Below are 17,860 nucleotides of genomic sequence, written 5' to 3'. Positions count from 1 at the left end.
TCCTGATTAGGTACCTGCCAGTTGACTGAGTCGTTGGTCAAAGTGGGCCCGCCCGGAGCTGTCACATGTGCCGCTCCGCGCTCAGTGATATTCCGAAATCCCGCCCCGCCAAATAACTTCCGCCATTCTTCTCCACCTCCGCGGAATTGAATAATCCCATACCCATTTGTTTTGTCCCAAAAACCTCATTCAACCAGTCATTTGTCAAAATGGACTCGGGAACCTCTGAAACTGCGAGCCGTGCAGGCTCCGTGCCTGCGGGCAGCTTCCCTACTGATCCGTCGGAGTTCGATAAGGATCCGCGCGTGTCTTTCTCCAAGCTTGACAACCAGTACATTCTGGAGACTGATGATGACCGTGAGTTCCTCTGGGATACCGGTATCAAGCGCTGGGTCGAGTCGGTATGTAGGCCCCTTCTCTTGCTCCCTGGCGGCGGCCGAATGCCAGCTTGGGTTGCTCATGACGTTCTTGGTGCTAATTCGACGTTCCTTCTAGATCGACGAGGAGCTCTTGCGCCAGCAGCAGGAGGCCTACAAGGTCGAAGGCGTCGACGAGACTGAGCCCGCTCACCCCCGGGATCGCAAGCGCAAAAAGCAGAACCATGACGCGGTAAGAGTCGCAGATTTCGCTTTTCTTGGGTTGACGCTAACGAAAGAACTTTCTCCCTTTCCAGGCCAATGAGCCGAAGCAGAAGAAGCCCCGCGTGAACTGCGCCGTTTATGTCACCTCAATCCCCCTCGACGCGACCATGGAGGAAATCAATACTGTTTTCAAGAAGTTCGGACTCATCACTGAGGAGATCGACACCGGAAAGCCTCGGATCAAGATGTACGAGGATGAAGCTGGTAACTTCAAGGGCGACGCCCTGGTCGTGTACTTCCGGTCTGAGTCGGTAGACATTGCGATCCAGATGCTCGATGAGACGGATTTCCGTTATGGTGTCACCGGGCCCGATGGTCCGATGCGAGTCCAGGCCGCCGATGCTGCCTGGAAGAGTGATGAGGCGAATCAGCCGGATCAGAACCAAAAGCAGTCGACCAGGTCCAAGACGGATCAGCGAAAAATTGCAGAGCGCGCAAAGCGATTCAACGAGTATGTGATCAGCGTTCAACTTCGGGGATGCTATGCTGACTTCCTTTGTACAGGAAACTCGGCTGCTGGGATTCCGAAGAGGAGGGCCAAGTCTACAACAAGTATGCCCACATGGTCACTTTGAAGCACATGTTCACGCTTAAGGAACTGGATGTGGGTTACCCATCCGTGTAATGGATGACTGAGTCCTCGCTGACATGAATTATAGGACGACCCAGCTGCCATTCTTGAAATCAAAGAGGATATCCGCAATGAGTGTGAAAAGTTTGGCGAGGTTACCAACACTGTGCTTTACGACCTTGAGCCCGAGGGGGTGGTCACTGTCCGTTTTAAGGATCCAGCTGCTGCCCGCAATTGTGTCGAGGTATGCTATTATTTTTGATCTGGATCATTACAGCTACTAATCATATTCCAGGCCTTTTCTGGTCGCAAGTTCAGCGGTCTCGAAGTTGTCGCCTACGTCCAAACCAGCCGTGAGAGATACCGCAGGTCTGGCACCCAACGCGATGCCCTCGAGGGAATTGATACCGAGGCAGAGGAGCAGAAGCGTCTTGACCGATTCGGAGATTTTCTCGAGGGCAAGTGAACGTACAAGTGAAGAGGATGAGATAGGAAGGTGCGGTGAGGTGCGGGGAGGTGCGGTGTGGTGAGGTGAAGTGAGGTTAATGTCTGCAAATTTCTAAGCGAATACCCGATGTACAATAGTGTAAGAGTGACAATGAAGCACTGAAAGAGTATGACGGTGCAAGTGTAGTATAAGCGTAGTGTAAACGAAGAGTTGTTGTTGTCCTCCACGCGCCCAAAGAAAAGTGAAGTGTGGTTCGCACCTCCCCCGAAGTCCCGTGATGGAGCTATGCCCAATCAGGCATCCCCCCCCTGAACCCATCAGTTGTTGACTTGTTGATCCCACACACACCGCTCAACCCATCCTCTCTCTTTCTCCTTCTCCCTATCCTCTCCAGTCGATACTCCCCCTATTTTCCTACGGATTCACCTTCAAGATGCGTGAGATTGTATGTGGTCCCCAATAGACGCGTTTATGTCTTTTGTTTTCTTTCCCCTGAACCACCCCCACCCGTTCTAAACAGATCTTTTGCTAACCCCCAATGCTCCATAGGTTCACCTCCAAACCGGCCAGTGTGTAAGTTCGACCTTGACGATGGATACCTTTGCGAACGGCTTTTGGATTGGGACTAAATTGGACTTGGATGACAGGGTAACCAAATTGGTGCCGCTTTCTGGTACGTGCAGACATATATTGAAACTTTTTTCGCGTCATTGGTTCACAATTTTCTGACTGGATTACAGGCAAACCATCTCCGGTGAGCACGGTCTCGATGGCGATGGACAGTAAGTTCAATGTGGGATTTCTTGTGGTGGATTGGGCAGCTGATATCTTGTTAGGTACAACGGTACCTCCGACCTCCAGCTCGAGCGCATGAACGTCTACTTCAACCATGTGAGTACAATATGTTATAATTGGTTGCTTAAGCATTATCTGACTAGTATGTTTTGACCCCTCAGGCCCACGGTGACAAGTATGTTCCCCGTGCCGTCCTCGTCGACTTGGAGCCCGGCACCATGGACGCTGTCCGCTCCGGTCCTTTCGGCAAGCTTTTCCGCCCCGACAACTTCGTCTTCGGTCAGTCCGGTGCTGGTAACAACTGGGCTAAGGGTCACTACACTGAGGGTGCCGAGCTCGTTGACCAGGTCATCGATGTCGTCCGCCGTGAGGCCGAATCTTGTGACTGCCTCCAAGGTTTCCAGATCACCCACTCCCTCGGTGGTGGTACTGGTGCCGGTATGGGCACACTCCTGATTTCCAAGATCCGTGAGGAGTTCCCCGACCGTATGATGGCCACCTTCTCCGTCGTTCCTTCTCCCAAGGTTTCCGACACCGTTGTTGAGCCTTACAACGCCACCCTCTCCATCCACCAGCTCGTTGAGCACTCCGACGAGACCTTCTGTATCGATAACGAGGTATGCAATGCGTGGGAACCAGCAATGGCTCATTACTGACGAAATTTAGGCTCTGTACGACATCTGCATGCGTACCCTCAAGCTGTCCCAGCCCTCGTACGGTGACCTGAACCACCTCGTCTCCGCCGTCATGTCCGGTGTGACCACCTCCCTTCGTTTCCCCGGCCAGCTCAACTCCGACCTCCGCAAGCTCGCCGTCAACATGGTGCCCTTCCCCCGTCTGCACTTCTTCATGGTCGGCTTCGCTCCCCTGACCAGCCGCAGCGGCTACCAGTACCGCCAGGTCAGCGTTCCCGAGTTGACCCAGCAGATGTTCGACCCCAAGAACATGATGGCTGCTTCCGACTTCCGTAACGGCCGTTACCTCACCTGCTCTGCTCTCTTCCGCGGTAAGGTCTCCATGAAGGAGGTTGAGGACCAGATGCGCAACATCCAGAACAAGAACCAGAGCTACTTCGTTGAGTGGATCCCCAACAACGTCCAGACCGCTCTGTGCTCCGTTCCCCCTCGTGGCCTCAAGATGTCTTCCACCTTCGTCGGAAACTCCACCTCCATCCAGGAGCTCTTCAAGCGTATCGGTGACCAGTTCACTGCTATGTTCCGTCGCAAGGCTTTCTTGCACTGGTACACTGGTGAGGGTATGGACGAGATGGAGTTCACTGAGGCTGAGAGCAACATGAACGACCTTGTCTCCGAGTACCAGCAGTACCAGGAGGCCTCCATCTCCGAGGGCGAGGAGGAGTAGTAAGCATCCCCGTCCCTTTTAAATGCGAATTACCGCTAACTATTCTTTCTAGCCTCGCTGAGGACGTTGTCGACGAGGAGGTCTAAATAAGTCTCCCTGAGATTTGTTCATAATACCCTTGTCAAGCCTACATTCTCTACCATTCGGACCGGCTTTGTGGGCTTGCGCCCCGAATCCAATTTGTTTGAGCGCTCCTAATTTACATTTTTTCTGTCTATCTTCCTACTCGGCTTGGGTGATTTGTTCGATCCCTCCAGAATAGCACATAGTGGAAAAGCAATTGGCAATATGACTTTCCACATCTTAATCTGTAGTCTAATCCTTGGATGTAGTATGTATGTTGAGTTGCTATGGTTTGGCTCAGTGATTTTGGTTATGTTTTAGTTCCGTCCTTCACTACGTCTTCTTGTTTTGTATACACCGGGATATGGAAGCATGGAAACACAGCATCGAATATTCCTGGTCCTGGGCATTGTAATTCGATTTTATACTGCCTTATCTACTCAACGAAGAAAACGTCAACCGCGAGAAGGTGCCCAGGTGATGATATGGCATAGTACGTCCTAGTAGAATAACGTGTCTTGCCCTAATGACTTCAGGTAAGATCCATGGATATAGTTTTCAAGTAGGTATATATAGATTCGGCTCTTTCAAATTAGGCTAGACTATCATTTAGACCTTCTACTTGATGGCTAGGTGTTCACAGTCCCAAAGTTCCTCATCTAGTTTCCCGACGGAGGTACCCCAGACTTTCACGTTCTGATATTGGCCTTCGTTATCACTCTCAGAGGTCTTCGGGGCCGGCGCTGACATTTTGATTTGTTGATATGTCATTTTCAGGCTCGACTTGATTTGTTGAAAGGGGTGACGCTGCCGAGGTCACACGAGGAGCTGCCTGGCACTGTTGTTGCCCCAGCTTGTGACTCGGCTTCAATGATGACTTGGGTGGCGTACTCTTTCAAATTCAAGCTTGGTGAAGGATGTAGGATGGCTTTTGTTGTGAGTGTTGAAAGGATAGGTGAAGAAGTTGAAACGTACTTAAACCTTCGGAAGCATTTACCACTGCATAAATCAGACAGCCAAGAGAAACAACATCAAAACACTCTTCATCAAAATCTTAATCACTGAAGCCTCATTGGATGCCTAGAGGATTGAAAGGCTCATTATTCTAACCCCACGAACTAGGATTCTTTATATACACCTTCTCTAAGCTACCTCGATTGCTCTTCAGCCGCAATACACGCCTTCCTCATTTAGCCCTCGTCAGAATATTATCCCAGACAGACTTAAGGACTTATCTTCTTCCCCACAGGAACCTAGACTGCTACACCTCGAGTAGGAAGAAAACGGACTAGGCGATTAGCTTTTTAGAAAGCCCATTCGGTATTTAATATAAAAGAAATTTAGAGTGAACAATCTAATCACACGTATTACAGGGAATTTTATAGCTATGCGCCGAGCTGATTTGCTTTGAGGCTTGAGGACGACTCTGTTGGACGTATTCGAACAGAAATTCTTTCCCAAGGGACGAGTAAGGTCCGATTATATATGAACAGTTTCCAAAGTTTCTTGGCCTAAACAGGTAGAGTTAAATAGGACAATGTAAAGGTCAATTGATATTAACAACTTCTTTATTTCGTCTTTCTTCAGATATATGCCTAGGTAGGACGTGCGCTGAAGACTTCTTCGTTTTCACATGGGACTAATAACCTCTTCATTCCGTCATAAGAGAACCTATTCTAACATCATGTCCATCATCCAACATCATCTAATTTGATGTTCACCAGCTTGACATCATTAATAGCTATTATTATCCGTACGAAGAGAGTACTAATACATTACAAACCGGATCATCCTATTCGAACTGGAGCTACATACATTGCAGATAAAGCATAGACCAACAAAAAGTCTAAATAGCCTTGAGAATCCCCAACTATATAATCAAGGCAGCACTCAACTTACTCCCGATCCTATGTCTATCGTCGCAGATAATAACAAATCTCTCATACTGACAACGTCCTGGAGTTGTTTTGATGTGGAGCTAACCCTAGAAGATATGAATAGCAGATAAGTTAAGCATACTCGAACTACAAGTAGCTCATGTGGAGAACGCGTCATAAACTCGGCAATAAAAATGTTGACTTTACCCGAAAGGGAAAATAACACTTAGGAGAATCGGCATCTCTTTAAGTCGCACATTTTGTCGCGGTAAAAATGGGACTGTCTCGGCTTCACGATCACGGATTCCGGCTTGTGGGTCAACGGGAGGAAAGCTTGGCTGTAAAACCTGCGGAAACATATCTGAGGTAGAGGCGCTACGTAGTATGCATAATTAGGGATCTCACAAATGTCCGAGATCTACAATTAACGCTATGAGCAACAGGATGTAGCGGGAATGTCTGCGGTTCATATGTTTAAGCATTCATGCAATAATATACTTTACGAAGTAAAGATCCAGTGTTCCCCGGGAGGGCTATAGGGTAACGCCGATGACAAGCGAGTTCTCCAAGCCAAATTATGAACAATAGCAAAGTAAACCAATAGAAAGACTACTCGGTGTTAACCCCTTCCCTCAGACCTCTCTCACACCATCTGGAGCGAATCACCACAAAAAAGATGGTGGATAGTTCTTCGGATCAATCACAGGACAACTAGAAGACATTTTTCGCGGAAGCAGAGCGGAGCTTTAGTAGATCACCCTCGCCCCGCAGACCTGGTTCACAAATCTGAGCATCGTATAAGATCATTAGAAAGCCGCCCTTGCTAGCATTCCGCAGGATGCATAGTCGGAGCTTTCCAGTATGCTACTTACCTCATATGGAAGTATTGCGCGGATCACGGGCACAGGGTGAACAGTTGTCACCTACCATTCTTATGATACCCTACGATGAAGTGCTTGGGGGTGTTTGGATATGATGCTATTTGAATCTGGGATGATGCTTGATACCAGATGATTAGTTCATGAGCTATGGACCGTGTTCACCGGGGAGTAATCCGGGTCTATGTTTGATGTGATTCTTGTATTCCCTATTGGCTAATGAGCTTCTCGGTGCCTTGATTGCTGAGGAATGCCCATTTCCGGGTCCCTGGGGTCGTACACCCGACTGGCAAGACAGGGTGATGTCAGGTCCAACAGCCTGAGGAGGACGACGCACTGGCCTTGGGAGCATTTTCCCTATATCTATCATGCCAGAGCTCCCCTCCTCCTCACGTTACACCGGTGATTCTCTTTCTCTCTGATCTTTGTATAGCTGTAGATTTGCGACATCCAGTATATACCGCCAAGTTCTTTGCGAGCCCAAGTTGCTCTGTTTATGAACGGATCAAAGGGTTCCATTAACGGATTGTTACCAACTTGCCTCGACGCCAACTCTCTCCTTTCAAGAATGAAGCCTGAAGATGTCGAAAAGGCCTACAGCACACCGTCCATTGAGAGCGTAGCTCAGTTTGAACTCAATAAAAGCGCCTCCAACAGCTCCTCCGATGCTACAGTTGTCGAAAAACTTGAGATTCAGCCGCCCCAATCAATGTTCCAGCGATGTCTTGCTGGCTTAAAGGGTATGGAGAGCAGGGGCATTGAGCCTGTTCCCCTTGAAAAGCGGGAGGAAGTTACGCCGTCAACTTCGCTGCACATGATGCTCATGTGGTTTAGTATGACACTTGCTACAAATAATATTGTCGTCGGGTCGATGGGCACACTTGTCCTAGGTCTCAGCTTCAAAGATGCGGCTTTATGTGCCATTTTTGGGTGTATAGTCGGTACTTCCACTATTGGTTATATGAGTACATGGGGTCCTAGAAGTGGAAACCGAACCTTGGTATGTGGATCTGTCATATGTGTTTGCAAGATCGAGTACTAATCACTTCGACAGATCGTGGCCCGCTACTTCATGGGCTACTATCCAAGCAAAGTTTGTTGTGCCCTCAACGTCTTCACCAATATCGGGTACAGCATGGTGAACAGTGTCGTCGGTGGCCAGATCCTATCAATGGTCTCCGGTGGCCATTTATCAGTCATAGTTGGCATCATTATCATCGCAGGCTCAAGCTTGGTCATGGCACTATTCGGCATGCGCATCTTCCAAATATATGAACGGTAAGAGCCACATACATGCGCCCCAGCACAAACTAACCAGACTGCAGAGTTGCTTGGCTACCCCAGCTCATGGTAATCTGCGTCATGCTGGGCTCAGCAGGACCTCACTTCGACTTCAATATCCAAACAGCCTCGCCAGAGTCTCTCAGCGCCAAGCGCATCACCTTCTTCTCTCTAATTCTGTCTATTGCTCTCGCATGGGCTCCCCTCGCCGCAGACTATTACGTCTACTATCCACCCCATATGAAGCGCTGGCGAACGTTCCTGGTGACCGTCCTCGGTTCCGCCCAGGCCATGTCTATCACTCTCCTTGTTGGCATGGGACTAGGCACTGTTATAGCGAGCTCAGCATACTATTCTAACAAATATGGCACCGGCCCCGGCGGCGTGCTGATGACAGCCTACGACAGTCTGGGCGGTTTTGGTAAAGTCTGCGCTGTGATCAACGTTCTTGCCTTGGTCGCGAATAACACTCCAGGGGCTTACTCCATGGGCATGAACTTGCAAATGCTCGGTGGGTTCCTCGGCAAGATCCCACGACCTATCTCTACGACTCTCGCCACGGTTGTCTACGCTGCGTGCGCGATGGGAGGTCGCAACTCTCTTTACGAAGTCTTCAAATCCTTCTTGCCTCTCATTGGATACTGGGTTGTCATCTTCTTTGTGATTGTCGTGCAAGAGGATGCTATTTTCCGTCGGCGGAAAGGATACGATTGGTCTGCTTGGAATACTCGTGCTCAACTGCCCATGGGGCTTGCGGCGAGTGTTTCTTTCTTTGTTGGATGGGCTGGTGCGATTGTAGGCATGGTATGTTGTGTTTCCAAGTCCCGCTGAACTGTATAATGCTAAACTATGACTCTAGTCTCAAGCATATTATACAGGCCCAATCGCGAGGCTCACTGATGGGGCTGACTTGGGTCTCTGGCTGGCCGCAGGCTTTACAATGCTGTCCTTCCCACCCTTGCGGGCATTGGAGCTGCGGTATATCGGTCGCTAAGTGAAGGTTGAAAATAATGAACAGTGAGTCGGGGGTGAAGATACCGCTGTCAGATCAAAGAGTATATAGTGGGGAAAGTATAAAGAGCGTGGGATGATTCAAGCTGCACAGGGCTCTCTAATTGTTTAAATACATTCATATCTTGTGATTTTGAAGCGGTTTCGGTTAATGGTCTAATAAAAAAAACATATCAGTCTCAGTCATGCACCTACGCCCCCATGGCCCTCCTAATAATCAATATCTTCATTACTGTTGGTCGATCGTCGGAGGCATATGCATGGCGTTCCGTATATCCGAAAACTCCGGTCGCTTCCCACACCAAAGACTGTAGATTTATATCCTCATTATTTATCCAATATTTATGAAGTGACTGTAGACTTGTCGGATCAGGTCCTATAACAGTGGCAAATATCAAACATCCTCCATTTGACTGTGTTTGGGAGATCTATGAACGCCGATCACTTTCCAACGTTACACCGACTTTAACTTTCCCTCCTCTACTTGGACTTCAACCTCAACACAACCCTGGAGACTGCGGGCAAAGTCCTCCTCCACAAATTTTCGTCGCATCCAACATGACCGACACCACGGACAACACCATATTGGTGTCGCAGGGATCACCTCTATCAGAGGCTGTCAAAACTCTCACATCCCAGCACAAGCTCCTCACCTACATGCTATGCCTCCTCCTCGCCTGGCCAGTATTAGCAAGCACGCTACGTAACCGACGCGTACGAAATCTCACAAAACAATATCCCTACCCAACCCGAGCCTCTATGTCCAAAATGACCGACGAACACGCCTTTCAAATCCAAAAACAAATCGCGCAACTTGAATTCCCATTCATTTTCATCAAGTCCCTCCAATTCGCCTTATTCAGGGTATGAACAATTGATCCAGTAAACCAGTTAAAAACTTTGATCCAACATATACTAAATCTACAAAAAAGACCTACGGCATCCCGACAATCTCAACCCTCCTAACAAAAACAAGCCAATTCTCTAACCCAGTAACATCCCTGAAACGCTACACAGACACAAGCGCGCTTGTCCAAGAAATGGTCGGCAACAACCCAACATCCAAGCGCGCTTTCCTCGGTCTCGCGCGTACCAGGTTCCTACATCGCGGGTATAGAGCCTCTGGCCAAATCCTCGAAGAGGATATGCTCTACACGCTAGGATTATTCGCTCTGCAACCTATCCGGTTTATTGACCGGTTTGAGTGGCGTTCTTTGAGTGAGATGGAACGGTGTGCTATTGGGACATTTTGGAAGAGTGCTGGTGATGCTCTTGATATTAGTTATGATCCGCTGCCTTCTGGGAAGAGTGGGTTCCGTGATGGTATTCAGTGGATTGAGGAGATCGATGAATGGTGCGAGGAGTATGAGGCTCGTTGTATGGTTCCCCATGTCAAGAATCGCGAGGTTGCGGATCAGACGACTGCTGTGTTGGTTTATATGCTGCCGACGGTGATGCATTCTGTGGGGTTGCAGTTTGTTTCGTTTATGATGGATGAGAGATTGAGGAGGGCTATGCTGTGAGTTTTATGCAACCCCCAACCCCCTTTCGTTTCCGCCATCATCTGGTCTATCATGGATATATGCATGGCCATCGACCGGGTCTATATCATATCCATCGATATCAACCCAGCAACTAACAATGCAACTAACAAAAAGCTACGATCCCCCAACCCCATTCTGGAGTACGATCTTCTCAATCCTCCTAACAACCCGCAAGCTATTCCTCCGCCACCTAATGCCCCCAAGACCACACATCCTGCGCTATCAATCATTTACCGAAGAGCCAGATGAGTTTGAGCGGTACTTCCTGACAAAATGGGAAGCGGCACCGTACTACGTCAAGCCGACGCTCTGGAACCGCTGGGGCCCGACAGCGTGGTTGACCTGGGCTCTTGGAAGACCTGTCCCTGGTGATGAGGGTGATAAGTATTCGCCTGCTGGGTATAGTATTCCGGATCTTGGGCCGAAGAGGTTTGAGGGGAAGGGGAGGAAGGAGTTGGAGGAATTTATGGGTCAAATGAAGGACTATCGGACTGGAAAATGTCCTTTCCATTGAGTTGGTGATTAGGTTGTAACAAATACCAGAGAGAGAGAGAGAGAGAATATCATAGGACAAGGCATGTATCAACTTCAACACAAACACATATCAGATACTCCTTGGATCCAACAACGGATCCGTAATCGCACACCCCCTAGCCCTAACCCAAACATCAACAACCCTCGCAGCCTCCCCATCCAAATCAGAATCAACAACAAAATACCACCCATAATAAGCCCCCGTAACACAAGCATGATTCGGATAAATCTTAACAACCTGCCCAACCCTCAACGGAATCTTCTCCAATCCAAGCCCACCCTCCCAAGCAACAATAGCATGCTCCTGGCTAATCCTCTGAACAACCAACCTGCCATCCCCATCCCCATCCCCACCCCTCCTCCAAGACGAAACAACTCCCCACCCATCATAACCCCCACAAGGCTCCCTTCCAAGCGCCAACGTCCCAGCAGCAACAAGCGCCTCAGCCCTCTCCCGCTCGCCATCATTATAAACACTACAGACCTCCGCCAAAACCGAGAGCGCAATCTCATCCTCAATCCCACCAAGGCCAGCAACAGCATTCGTAGAAACCTGCTGCATATCCAGTATCGGATAAACACCCGCATGCAACTCAACATTCAGATCCGGATCCTTCAGCAGAGAACGCAGTTCACGCGCTTCAACACAAGAATCATCACGCAGCAAATTCTGCGAAGAAACAACCTGCGGCGTAGCCCCGACGCTAATAACCAATTCCCGTTTCTTTTCTTTCAGGAGGAGATGGGCATTGCTCTCCAGGGCATCTTTGCATCCCCTAATCTCAGCGATTAAATGGCTCATTGCAATTTGCGGTGTTGAGCCATTATAACTGAGACTGCTGTGTGAATATAAACCAAGTAAGAATGCAGTACCAGCAGCTTCAGCCGCGGAGATTTTCTCAAGGAGACCGTTCTTGTTAAGAGATGATGGTGGCAAGCCGGCGCGGTGATATCCCGTATCGACTTTGACGAAGATATTTGCTGGACTCCCTGCTTCCCTGGCGAAATCTGCTAGGAAGGGGAGTTGGTCTGGGTGGTCGATCATTAGGGAGAGGGAGTTTGGGCCTAGTTTTTTTGCTATTTTTGCTAGGCGCGGTATTTGGGAGGGGACTAGGGGGATGCCGTAGAGGATGTTTGTTGGTCGGGTTTTTTGGAGGGATTGCAGGAGGGGGATCATTGTTTCGATCTCTAGGGGTGTTGAGGCTATGAAGTTTGCTATTGGGTTGTTGCCGATTTGGAGTTTGGCGATTTCCGGTGTCTGGGGTTGTATGTTAGGCTGATGGTGGTGGGGGGGGGGGTTATGTTTATGTTTGAGATTGGGGATTGTTTACCTTGTGGGTTTTGACGTGAGCTCTGAAGCCGACGTTGAGGGTTTTTACTGTCTGGAGCATTGTTTCGCAGTGACGGCGGATTATTGCTACGTCCAGGATTGCTGCTGGTTTGGGGACATCTTTGATGTCTTTGCCGATGTAGAATTGTTGCAATTCTGCTTGGGAGGGAAAGGTTGCCATGGTGAAGATGTGAGTGAATGGAAGAAGTGAAGCATGAAGAGCGGAGGTTCAGGTTGATGTACTTATAGATATGTGGGGCGGAGGATGTCAACTCCGCGCGGTGAATTCCGCGGTCAAGTCTACTGAGATGGACACCGGTGAAAAAATGAAAAAAGAATGATGAAGCATATGTTCAGAGAATTTTGAATTGAACAATTAAAAAGGAAAAAAGTATGCTAAGTGGCGCCTACATATACGCCTTGAAAAGCAAAAGGGCCAGCCAAATCAGGCCCAACCAACATGCAAATGATAGTAAGAATCCCAAGCGGAGTCTATGCATAGTTTTGAACAACCAAAAGCGTTGCGCCACAGCCCTTTCGTGCACCGAAATCAGTGTCAAGTCAAATCAACAAGGAGAATGAAAAGACATAATGAAAATTACAAGTCCAACATGGCGGAGAGAATGAGGGAAAGGGTATGGAGGATAGAGATAGGGAGAAAGGGAGAGGCTCAATCAGGTACAGTATTTACACCTGCGACTGCGACTGGCTGTGACTAGATCTCGACTGCTGAGACATCGAACGACGGCCACGGCTAGAAGGCGCGCGCTCCGGCGGAGCATGTTCAAAGAACGGAGTAAGATCCGGGTTCTGACTTGGCGGGATTTTGGAGGTAGCAGAGTACTCGTTCAAGAGCTGATCATTGGCATCTGTATCCGGATGCACTTCAATGCCCGGCTCTCTATCCAAACCACCATGAGGACCACCCGTAGTGGGGAAAGTGATCGAGTCAGCTTCGCCATGTCCACGCTCGATGGGAGACCATCCCGCAATACTGCCAGCGACGATACCGGCCATGGCGGCGGCAGGGCCGAAGGTCGAGTTTGATCGGGAGCGGGTATTGCGTCTGGAGCGGGACTCTGGGGTGAGGGGTTGCGGAGTTGGGCTGTCATTGTCGTTGTCGCCGTTTGGCGTAGGTGGGGAGGAAGAGTCCCTTGAACGTGAGCCACTGCGGGACCGGGGAAGCAAGTCCTGCGGGTGTTGCAGCTTGTGGCGGATGTGGCGGAGACGGCCGCCGCGGACGCGCTTGATGAAAGCGAGCTGGTCGCGGATTTCTTCCAAGGCTGGGTTCCATTCGTAGTTGCGGTCTTCGTCGGAGACGACTACTTCGGGGCCCTTGTCGCGGGACCAGAAGTGAGGGATGAGTCGGCTGATGAATTCGTCTGGGATTAGACGGATTATTACGGCGATGGGGAGAGAGATAGCGCCAAGGACGAGACTGACAGCCCACTGGGAGCCTTGGTCGAGTCGCTTGACGGAGAAAGCGGCGCCACCGACGAAGATGATTAGGACTTGGCCTCCGATGATGATGAGCTGAATGCCGATGAACCATTGGTTTTTCCAGACACGCTCCATGATGTTGAGCTTATTGTCGATACGACGGGAGTTGTACTGGTTGAAAATCTGCATGAAGACAAAGGTGTTGAACACCACGGTCTGCATGTGTTCGTGATCCCACGAGAATATTGTGTCTCCAGCAAAATTCAGAACGAACGTCACAACAAGTTGGTAGATGGACTGTCCGATGATCATCTTCCACATGGTCAGAGTAATCAGCGGGTCAGATTTCGATTCGGGCCTGCGGTCGAGCACAGTCGGCGTTGGAGGATCCGTTGCCAAAGCAAGAGCAGCAAAAGTATCCATAATCAAGTTAACCCACAACAGCTGAACTGCACTAAGCACGGAATCCTCATTATCACTAGCGACAGCAGAGACGAAGGTCAGGATAACGGCAGTGATGTTGACTGTGATCTGGAACTGAAGGAACTTCTTGACAGCATCGCTGACAGTACGACCCCAAGCCATGGCCTTGACGATAGATGCAAAGTTGTCATCCATAAGAATAATATCAGATGCCTCCTTGGCAACTTCAGTACCAGTGATACCCATAGCAAAACCGACATCAGCATTCTTGAGAGCCTGAGCATCGTTGGTTCCATCACCAGTCACAGCAACAGTCTCGCCAAGCTTCTTGAGCTGATTCACGAGAATCTTCTTATCTTCTGGACTAGACCGGGCGATGACCTGAAGCCTGGGAATAATCTGATTCATTTGACGAGTGCTCAGCTTGCGGAACTTGGGTCCTTCAATGGCGATACCACCAGGCGTGTAGATACCACACTCCTGGGCAATAGCCTTGGCGGTAATGATGTTGTCACCAGTGACCATGCGGACAAACACACCAGCACGCTGGCATCTGTGCACGGCATCCGAAACGCCTGCTCGGAGAGGGTCCTGAATACCGAAGATGCCCAGCACTGCCATGTCCTTGAAGATAGGCTCAAAGACAGCCTGGTTGCGGTCGGTTTCCAATGTCGGGGCTCCGCGGGGTGGCCACTGCTCGAAGTCACGGTAGACGAGGGCAATGCAGCGGAGAGAGCGTGAGGCGTAGTTGGTCATGATGGTATCCAGTGTTGTCTTGTTCTCCTCGGAGAGGGGAGCCTCAGACAGAGCGTCAGTCGGATCACGTACGATGCGTGTCGAGTGGGAGATCAGGATTTCAGCAGCGCCCTTGACGAGCATTCGGTATTTGCCGTTTTCCAGCTGCATCACTACTGCCATGCATTTCCGTCCAGAATCGAATGGGTACATCTGCACCATCTTGCCGTTGGCCTTCTCTTCGCCGAGGACCCCCATTCCAAGGTGATCCCTGGCGAAAGTCAAGAGAGCAGTCTCGGTTTTGGAACCAATGAATGTCTTCACTCCTTCAACTTCGCCTTCGAAGGCGGTGGAGTTATAGACGATTGACTGGAGCAAAACATCCTTCACAGAATCAGACAGCGTAGACACAAATTCTTGCGGAGAAATCTCAGACGAGTCTTCCGGTGAAACACCAGAGTACTTTCCAAAGCGCGAAGAAGTACCCAAAGTTGCAGCTACTGCCGTCATTTTATTTTCCGTCAAAGTTCCCGTTTTATCAGAACAGATCGTGGTGGCACCTCCCATAGTTTCACAGGCTTTGAGAAAGCGAACCAAATTGTTGTCCTTGATCATTCGTGTTGTTGCAAAGGCGAGAGCGAGCGTGACAGCCAGTGGTAGACCCTCCGGCACAGCGACGACGACGATAGTAACGGCCACAATGAAAATCTGCAAGAAGTCTTGACCCTTGGCGTCTGCGCCACCCTCAATGTCCTTGAGCCGGACCAGGAATTTGATGAACAGAACCACAAAGAGTAGGAGACCCGATGCGAGACCGAGTTTGGCGATGTACTCAGCCAGCACGTTGAGCTTAGTCTGCAAAGGAGTTGTCTCACCCTCCTCTTGAAGGGACATCATCGTCCGACCATGAGTCGAGTTCGTTCCAGTAGCAGTAACCAAAAAGGTACCAACGCCCTCGGACACCTTGGCACCGGAAATGATGAAAGGATCCATCTTCTTCAGATCTTCATGGTGCTCGATCGTCCGATAGACTTCTTCGGCGGGAGTCTTTCTGAGAACATCAGACTCACCAGTTGCCGAAGATTCGTCACACTTGAGGTTGTGGCCTTCGATAAAAATACCATCGACGGGGACCATATCACCCGGCTCCAAAAGCATCACGTCGCCAACCAAAACATTGTGAATCGAAATTTCTTCTATCCGGCCAGACCGAGTGACCTTAACCTGCCGGTTCTCTTTCTTCTTGTTGAGTTTCGCGAATTGCCGTTCCTTTTGCCAATCATTCGCTGCGCCGACTGTAACCACAATGATAATGGCCACTAGAATCGCCAGACCCTCCACCCATTCAACACCAGGTTCATCCGGATTTGCTGGATGAAGCGACTGCGGAATACCCACAGCAAGGGAAATAACAGCCGCAACGGTCAATAAGATTAAGACCTTGTCATTGTACGCAATCCAAGCTAGCTCCCAGATCGATTTCAATTTCCGCTCCGGCAGCTTATTGTCACCGAATATCCGTCGTCGATCGGTATAATCCTCTCCACCTTTAACCGAGTCTTCGGTAGCAGCTGGTGGCGACTGATTCGGAGAAACAGATTTGGGCGTCTGCTCAGGTGAGACAGCAGCGTCGAAGCTAACCGACCCATCGAGGGTTGTCTCATCCACGCTCAGCCCACTTCGGACATCAGTCCGCAGCCCCTTTTCCAGACCGCGCAAGCCACCCAGTGCACGGAACGCGCCGAAGCTCTTCGGGTTGAGCAGCTTGTTCAGCTGGCCAGGCGAGAAGGCGAACTTGTTATCTTCGACCTCGAACTCGGACTCCCGGCCGGGGTCTGGCTTCAACGCGTCTTCATCGTCCACGTCCACGTTGTGGTTCTTGATCAGGTCAGACCTTGATCCGCGCGATGTTGAGGTCACGTACGTCTCCCCGCCGTAGGTGCTCGATGTCTGGCTTGTATCCTCTGACTCGAGGGAGTTGCCTCGGGACCGGGTTCCGGGCACGGAGAGGAAGTTCGAGTGTGTCTCGGGTACCTTGGTCTTGGGCGAGGAGATGTTGTGTGGGGATGTTGGGCGGTTCTCGTGATCCCGACCTTCAGAAGAGGCATTCGAGCGGAGTGAGGCTGGAGACCGCATGTCTGTTGGGGAGACGCTGCCGTTGTTCAGCAGGGCACTCGTGTCGCTGTGGGCATGTTCTGTGTAGGTCTGGATGGATGGATGGGGAGCTCCCGCGACTTGGGACGGGGGATGGGAGGGTTCTGAGGAGTTCACGGCCGAGGTATCGATGGTGATCGTTGGCGCGCGCTCTCGACGTAGGGGAGCCGACTGTTGAGTCGGCTCATCAGGGCGTGAATCGGACATGGTTCAATCCGAGCGCGGTTCACGCGACAGTGGAGCTGTTGATAGGCTCATGAGATGGAATAAGCCAGAGCCCGTGTAAGGGAGAGTACAGTAAGTGGAGGAACTTAAGAGGCAAGGAAAGAAAAGAGAAAGGAGATATGACAACCCCTGCGGTCCACACCGGTCTCGATCTATGATTTATCACTTAATCCTCCCGCATCTCCACAGCACAGCCCCAGCTCAACTCTACACTACGTAGCTAGTAAGTAGCTAGTAAGTACAGCTTAATTATGCTATATTTTAACTGTCTAACTAATTATTTACACTTGATTACTCTCTGATTACCTACTGTCAGAGTTTTCAATGGTCAGGCATTGTTTGCCGAATGGCAAATACCAAGCTCTATAGCGCCTGCACTGCCTCACTCTGCCAAGCCTCCAATAGGGGCGGATTAAATTACGGAGTCGACGGGGGTCAACTAATGAATAATGTGAATTATATGAAGTCTAGGCGCCTATGCACTCGTTGACACTTGCACACATATTATGCTAGTCTGAAAATTGGAGCTAAATTATTAATGTGAGTGG

General features: G+C 50.0%; 6 protein-coding genes across 6 annotated transcripts; 4 read left to right on the top strand and 2 right to left on the bottom strand.

Moving 5' to 3' along the window:
* Positions 1 to 209: 209 nt before the first annotated feature.
* PENARI_c003G03163 (U2 snRNP complex subunit CUS2) lies at positions 210 to 1,678 on the top strand (the record flags this gene model as incomplete). Its single annotated transcript, XM_022628212.1, has 6 exons — positions 210 to 401; positions 496 to 609; positions 674 to 1,092; positions 1,146 to 1,245; positions 1,301 to 1,456; positions 1,508 to 1,678. The coding sequence occupies 6 exons, from the start codon at positions 210 to 212 to the stop codon at positions 1,676 to 1,678; spliced, it is 1,152 nt and encodes a 383-aa protein (XP_022491484.1).
* A 415-nt stretch (positions 1,679 to 2,093) lies between these two features.
* On the top strand, positions 2,094 to 3,903 carry PENARI_c003G08552 (tubulin beta chain; the record flags this gene model as incomplete). The annotated part of the gene is made up of 8 exons (XM_022628596.1): positions 2,094 to 2,105; positions 2,210 to 2,233; positions 2,308 to 2,333; positions 2,401 to 2,442; positions 2,497 to 2,551; positions 2,617 to 3,072; positions 3,122 to 3,816; positions 3,870 to 3,903. The coding sequence occupies 8 exons, from the start codon at positions 2,094 to 2,096 to the stop codon at positions 3,901 to 3,903; spliced, it is 1,344 nt and encodes a 447-aa protein (XP_022491545.1).
* A 3,300-nt stretch (positions 3,904 to 7,203) lies between these two features.
* Positions 7,204 to 8,910, top strand: PENARI_c003G04105 (uncharacterized protein; the record flags this gene model as incomplete). The annotated part of the gene is made up of 4 exons (XM_022628277.1): positions 7,204 to 7,635; positions 7,690 to 7,913; positions 7,961 to 8,720; positions 8,776 to 8,910. The coding sequence occupies 4 exons, from the start codon at positions 7,204 to 7,206 to the stop codon at positions 8,908 to 8,910; spliced, it is 1,551 nt and encodes a 516-aa protein (XP_022491596.1).
* A 575-nt stretch (positions 8,911 to 9,485) lies between these two features.
* On the top strand, positions 9,486 to 10,985 carry PENARI_c003G09485 (uncharacterized protein; the record flags this gene model as incomplete). The annotated part of the gene is made up of 3 exons (XM_022628664.1): positions 9,486 to 9,641; positions 9,860 to 10,446; positions 10,586 to 10,985. The coding sequence occupies 3 exons, from the start codon at positions 9,486 to 9,488 to the stop codon at positions 10,983 to 10,985; spliced, it is 1,143 nt and encodes a 380-aa protein (XP_022491522.1).
* A 90-nt stretch (positions 10,986 to 11,075) lies between these two features.
* On the bottom strand, positions 11,076 to 12,516 carry PENARI_c003G07600 (uncharacterized protein; the record flags this gene model as incomplete). Its single annotated transcript, XM_022628533.1, has 2 exons — positions 11,076 to 12,263; positions 12,337 to 12,516. 2 exons carry the CDS (start codon positions 12,514 to 12,516, stop codon positions 11,076 to 11,078), a joined length of 1,368 nt encoding a protein of 455 aa, XP_022491807.1.
* Positions 12,517 to 13,022: 506 nt separating this feature from the next.
* Positions 13,023 to 17,294, bottom strand: pmcA (putative P-type calcium ATPase; the record flags this gene model as incomplete). The annotated part of the gene is made up of 1 exon (XM_022628079.1): positions 13,023 to 17,294. The coding sequence occupies one exon, from the start codon at positions 17,292 to 17,294 to the stop codon at positions 13,023 to 13,025; it is 4,272 nt and encodes a 1,423-aa protein (XP_022491950.1).
* Between the last annotated feature and the right edge of the window lie 566 nt (positions 17,295 to 17,860).

This window comes from Penicillium arizonense (genome assembly GCF_001773325.1).
Source record: "Penicillium arizonense strain CBS 141311 chromosome Unknown PENARI_contig003, whole genome shotgun sequence".
NCBI lineage: Eukaryota > Fungi > Ascomycota > Eurotiomycetes > Eurotiales > Aspergillaceae > Penicillium > Penicillium arizonense.
Note: the sequence above shows the minus strand (reverse complement) of the source record. Positions and strands in the feature narration are given on the sequence as shown.